This window comes from Paramacrobiotus metropolitanus, unplaced genomic scaffold (assembly GCF_019649055.1).
Source record: "Paramacrobiotus metropolitanus isolate TYO unplaced genomic scaffold, Prichtersi_v1.0 Parri_scaffold0000021, whole genome shotgun sequence".
NCBI lineage: Eukaryota > Metazoa > Tardigrada > Eutardigrada > Parachela > Macrobiotidae > Paramacrobiotus > Paramacrobiotus metropolitanus.
Genome location: NW_026570241.1, coordinates 1,052,773 through 1,058,588, shown reverse-complemented (window position 1 = coordinate 1,058,588; position 5,816 = coordinate 1,052,773). Strand labels below are relative to the sequence as shown.

At 43.2% G+C, this 5,816-nt stretch overlaps 1 protein-coding gene across 1 annotated transcript; it reads right to left on the bottom strand.

Moving 5' to 3' along the window:
* Nucleotides 1-214: 214 nt before the first annotated feature.
* LOC129586573 (atrophin-1-like) lies at nucleotides 215-5,243 on the bottom strand. Its single transcript, XM_055479887.1, has 8 exons — nucleotides 5,213-5,243; nucleotides 4,696-5,055; nucleotides 2,789-3,555; nucleotides 1,658-2,527; nucleotides 1,508-1,594; nucleotides 1,173-1,367; nucleotides 994-1,105; nucleotides 215-664 (listed from the first exon to the last, which is right to left on the bottom strand). The coding sequence occupies exons 3-6, from the start codon at nucleotides 3,075-3,077 to the stop codon at nucleotides 1,309-1,311; spliced, it is 1,305 nt and encodes a 434-aa protein (XP_055335862.1). The 5' UTR covers nucleotides 3,078-3,555; nucleotides 4,696-5,055; nucleotides 5,213-5,243; the 3' UTR covers nucleotides 215-664; nucleotides 994-1,105; nucleotides 1,173-1,308.
* Between the last annotated feature and the right edge of the window lie 573 nt (nucleotides 5,244-5,816).

The following is a 5,816-nucleotide window of genomic DNA, read 5'->3' as shown; positions in this document are numbered from 1 at the left end:
ATTCACAGAAACATAATCCATTAACTGGTGCTCTTATTATTTCACAATCAGCACAGCAGTAATGATCAGCGTTAACCATTTACGGAGCCTATATCACACCACACTAGATGATCCCGAGGTAGGATTGTACAGTACTGTAATAGCAGGTACTAGGAAGAATTTGTTTTGTTTATACATGTCATTTTCTAATATTTGCTTTCTTTTCCGCCTGCGCAAAGCGCTAATACAAATCTAAAATATATTACCGCGTGAAAATTCAGAAACTTAAAGAGAAATTTTGTATGAATGAATTACAGCACCCATTCGGTTGTGTAGCTTTAGCCATCCCGCAAAATGTACTGAAAAGGTTAGCCTTATTGTTAGTTTCGCCATATTGATACCATCATCGTCGAAAGCTGAATCAGCAGTTCCACAAAATTCGACATCATTTTCCACGAAGAAAGACAGTTTTTACGTTTACTGAATCCCACTTCCCAAACCGATGTTTGCACTGAATTGTATCACGGAACAAAGATTCTACTCCAAATCCGAAACGTTGGTTTTTTCAGGCTTCCATAATTCCAATAACCTGCTCATCTGTGCTGCTTGGAGTTCCTCCGAAGAAATGTCACCGTGATAACTGTAACACCTTTTTTGTTGATCCCACCCAATGTGCGCAGTATGCCTAAAAAATACATATGACCCTGTTATTTGATATTTTTAAGTATCTCGTTTCCTTGCGCGGATCCGTCGTTATTTGGCAAAACCTCGAACAGCGCAAGAGCGGCCAGTCCAATGGTCTGCTACCAGTATTTAACGCGTAAAGGTCACGTTAGTCTAGGAAACACGAGTGCTGCAGTATGAATGCTTGGTTTGTGCATACGAATACACAAACACAGATTTTACATAAAAAACGAGGTTACAAGCAACAATGTGCCAGCATGTTTTGCATGTCAAGCAAACCAAACACCAGTGATCCGGCAAATGCAAGTATTATAGGTTAGAAGTTCGTACTGGAATGATCCCTTTTGCGGCAAGCTGATTTTATCGGCTGTCAACGGTGAGGTTTCCCGTCTAGCCCGCTCAACTCCTAACGGCTTGGCAATCTTAGATAACCATGTCGTTTCTGGAAGAAAATTCTTGGTGTCAGTATCATTGGCTTAAAAGTGTCGTTAGCAGTTTAGACAACTTACTGCGCTCAGATGTTCTGCGCTTGGATGACTGAGAGGTTGCGCTCCTTTTCTGGGGTACGTTGAATGTAGCGCTTCTCTTGTCAACTTTGCGATCAGCGTGAGTGGGAGGAGATTTCTTTATCATGGTCTGGCTCTGTTAGCGTTCGGGAGAAGGCGCGAATCCTGTATGTATTTCGTCGTTTGCTGTACCTGGGTCTAGGAACAAGTAATAGCACAAACGATAATGATAATCTGGGAAAAACAAAGTAAATATAAGTGAAAGACAGCAGCGTCTTCTTAAGAACACAGTTCTTTTATTTTAATAACATTTTTTTTTGATTTGACTTTATTTTTACCATTAGCCATCGCAGTCTTGCTTACAACACCGGATGTACGCGCATTCGGGTGTGGAGGAGGTGGTATCCGTTGATTTGATGGTCTCTCTGAATATGTCAAGGTGTAATGTTAATATAATGGTTGTACCCAACGAATATTTATGTTCTGACTTATTTGTGAACGCTGAACAGTTTCGTTGTGCGTCATCATTTGTCTTGGCCATGAGTGTGTTGCAGTTTCTCGTGACGTCGGTGACGGAACTGTCAGCAGTGATGACGAGCGATGTTGACCAACAGGTGGCGGTGGTGCCGGTCTGCTGATTATAAGCTGGCTTGGCAAAAAATTCCCAAAAGCCCTTCCGGTTTGCGGCATCGTGACCATGCTTTGTGCACTGTGGGACTTGCTTTTAACCCGCTTGAGATTTTCGGCTCGGTAATGCGGTAATGGGGCTGTGGATTTTCGAGCAACTACCACCGTTCCGCTCGAAATAATTGAAGGCAAACTAATCTGCGATTTGAGCAGCGGTGGTGGCGGTGCAGGCCTATGAAACTGGAGTTGGCTTGACGAATTAGGAGCTAGTTTTGCGGTACTCACTCTATCCGGTACCGTAACGACGGTTTGCGCACTGTACGACCGGTTCAAATAACCGGTACGTTCGGGCGGTAAGCGTAATGCAGCATGTACATCTTCCGCCGGTGGCAGATTCTCCGTAAGCTGCGGTAAAGAACGGTGTAAAGTATTCGGTGGTGGCGGTGCTGCTCTATAAGGTCGGGTGCTGGACCCAACCGGCACATCCGGCGAAGTGAAACCGTGACCGCTATTGTCGACACTGGCCGGCGATAAGGAACTCATTATGTGAGTCTTGCTGTGTGTTTGTCCCTCTGTAATAAGCAGCTGCTCTTGTTGCTCTTCCAGATGAGTTCTGAAAAAAGGCACAGGAGAAGCCGGACGACGTGGTGAGATTACTCCATTATTTTCCGCCGGCAACCTGGAGGCGGGAGCTTGGCCTGATTCCTCTCTAATTCCATTAAGCCTTCCATCTAAAAGGAGTTTTCATTATAACATTGTACATCTCGTACGATATTATATTTATATATATAATATGTATATATAATATAAAGCGAAAATATATATATATATATATAATATAAGGCGAATATATATATAATATAAAGCGAAAACTGCTTTCTGCGAAAACTGCGAATTTTTAAAAGAAATCTTTCCGCGGCGCTTGAAACAAAGTACTACAATTTCGCTAGGAAGTTTAAAATCCAAAAATATCGTCATATTTTGCTTCTTACTATCGGATGGTTTGGTGGTAGCATCTTGACAACCCAGGCGGAAAAATTCATGAATATTCGAACCATTTCCGCAAATACATCGCGAGGTACGAGTGCCAAAATTACGAGGGCTTTTGTTGCTAATTGTTATTACCGGCATATTATCAAGCAGAAGGGTTTTTAAATTTTCTGCCGATGGCCTAGACTTGCTTTCCTTTCGTAAGCACAATTCAATGAGTTCCGTAAATATCGGGGAAACTATTTCGCTGATAAGTGGGACATATCCATCTATAATTTTCGTGGCAATCATTTCCTTCTTTGTACTATATCAATAATTATACCATCGTATATGGACAGCGAATTCATCTTATACATCACTCGTCTTTCGATTCCGAAACAACGATCGGCTAGATCATGAATGATGCAACCTAAACTCCAGATGTCCGTAGCCCGGCCTGGAGTATCATATGGTTCATGTACAAATTTCCTTAACATCTCAGGAGACATATAACGGATGCTCCCTCGCAAATGTGGAATATCGTTTGAGCTGGTCACTCCGTGACGCATTGGTACCACATCATCCAGATCTCCGATTACTAAAACTGGGTGCTGATCTTACGTTCGATTGACGAAAATGTTATCCGGCTTGATATCACCGTGAATGATGTTGTTTTTATGTAAAAACTCCAACCCATCAGCGATTTGAACCGCATAGCATATGGCTGCTGCTTGCTCCAATAACATTTGGTTTTTTCGCAGTTTGGCCATGATTAGCGCCAGATCTCCATCTTAAAAACATAGAGATTTAGGAATATGTACGATATTATGATCCTTAGCACTGTATGTACCACAGGTGTATGTATGCACTGTATGGTTGTATGTATGCACTGTATGTACCACAGGTGTATGTATGCACTGTATGGTTGTATGTATGCACTGTATGTACCACAGATTACAAAAAATACACCCTGGTCACGCCAAGTTGGCGGCCTGAAATTTTATTTTTCTGTCGAATCGTGTTGCGCATGAATATCCAATATTTTTACAGTTTCCAATGCAGTTTTTTCTTGCGCATTTTCTGAGTATAAATTGACTTGGCTTTTGTTGCAATGTCGCGAGAAACACCTAACGAAGCGAAAGCATCGATTGAACGAGTCAAGGCAGTGTTTGAAACGAATTTAATTGATCCAGAAAATCAGGAACAACTTCAGATGCTTGAAATTAAGAATAGTTTGGGGACAACTGAGACGCTGTTTCGTGAACAAAAGCTGAAATTCATCGGCTGGACCAAACACACAAAACGCCATGGGGAGCAAAATTCGGCTTGCTTAGTCTGCAATATCGCGCGCTTATTTTGCAAACGGTGATACCTAAGTTGAAGCCCAATTCCTTCTGGACTGTATTTTGCAAAGCATGGCCAAAAAGAACTTCCCACGGTTACACAGTAACCTCGCGAAGGAGACCGTCCTACCTTTTGACCACGCCCACAGCTATACCGCAGCCCTGATCCAGGAGTAACTTTAATTCAACGGTATGACGTGTATTACGAATTACCACTGGGTGGGTAACTTACCTAAGTTGAAGCCGGTGGGCTAAGGCATACGTGGGAATTTAAAAAGAATTTTGAATAATGGGAAGGCAGCCACGGTAGCTAGACTGCAGCGCATTGTCAACCCAGTTTTGATCTTCCTAAGATTCGTCACGCGCTCAAATCTTGGATCCCATGAGTCCAAACGATGTGGGATACATTGGGCCATACCATAAAAGTTGGAAGAAGGTTAAGTTTTTAACCAGTGGTTGGAGGGAAGTTCTTAAAGGGATGCCGCCAACTTGGCGTGACCAGGGTGTAGTTCTGCTGCTGTTCTGGTTTTCTCTAAGCTGCTTTCATTAAGTTCGTGTTTGTATAAAAGTACTGCAGTAGGTCTTACCTCGACAGTAGTCCATAACGAATTCGACGTACAGGCCCTTAAGCGCCCTGAATACGGAAACTTTATGGTACACCAATAAGTGATCATGCCTTAAACTTAGGAGTTTGCTCCATCTTTCGCGCAGCTTAACCCAGCTTGTATTAGTAATCACTAAGTCTACGTTCTTGTCCAAATGAGTAACCTGTACAGCAACCGTTTCATCACCATCAAAATTTCCACGTTCCTCAACAGTGGCCTTGTATACCGTTCCGAATGCGCCTCTTCCAATGTAATGACTGGTTTTGTATGAATACTGACAGTTAGAGCCCATCATTTCATTTTCTGTCAGGTCAGCGTGATTCTCCATGATTCAGTTGGACGCTACAGAGATTTCGGCAATTACCGATGCAGTGAGCAGATGGAGCTCATAAAATAATTATATACTGTACATGAGATTTAAGTTCCGCCTTCACAAAATGTATTTGCATAGAAATCAGATAACTTTACAAATAGGTGCGATTGTTTTTCGAAGTCTTACAATTTTCTACTAGCGATACTGCTCCCGGTTCCATAATAGCGCGACTCTGTACAAACTGTGCAGTACATAATGCATATTTCATGATGTGAAAGCACGAAATATGCATAAAGGAAACACTATTGTTTCCGATAATCCTACTCTGCATTCTATCTTATCTACGAGTAGTTGTTCAGCGCATGAAGATAATTCAATCAATTGTTAAGTACTTGTACCGAGACACGTTTTCGCCAGATACAGAGATAGCAACAGCGTAGGTGGATAACGACAAGGCCTAAAACTTTAAAACTACCGGTGCTTTGGCCTGCGTCCTTGTCGTTCCACGCCTGTGTATTAACGCCTATGTTCGAGAAACGCCGACAAATGGTTTGGGGCAAATGGCCAGCCTCAGCTCGGCCGCGGAGTCTCGTGGTATCGTCAGAACATGCACGGCCACCGGGAAGGAGTGTATGCGTATGCGTGTGCGCGTGTATGCCATCGCAGACACCTGATGCGTGGCCAGGTGTCCTCCCTGATTCGTGGCCAGGGAGGTTGGCGACACCTGATACGTGGCCAGGGGACTCCCACCCAGGGAGTTGGGACCACCACCTGATTCGTGGCCAGGGGG

Excerpts from the sequence above, each read along its gene's own strand:
- LOC129586573 (XM_055479887.1), bottom strand. The coding sequence starts at position 3,077 with ATGATTGCCACGAAAATTATAGATGGATATGTCCCACTTATCAGCGAA. Across the intron at positions 2,528-2,788 it reads TACCACCAAACCATCCGATA|ATGGAAGGCTTAATGGAATT; the intron begins GTAAGAAGCAAA and ends AACTCCTTTTAG. Across the intron at positions 1,368-1,507 it reads CAAGACTGCGATGGCTAATG|ACCCAGGTACAGCAAACGAC; the intron begins GTAAAAATAAAG and ends ACTTGTTCCTAG.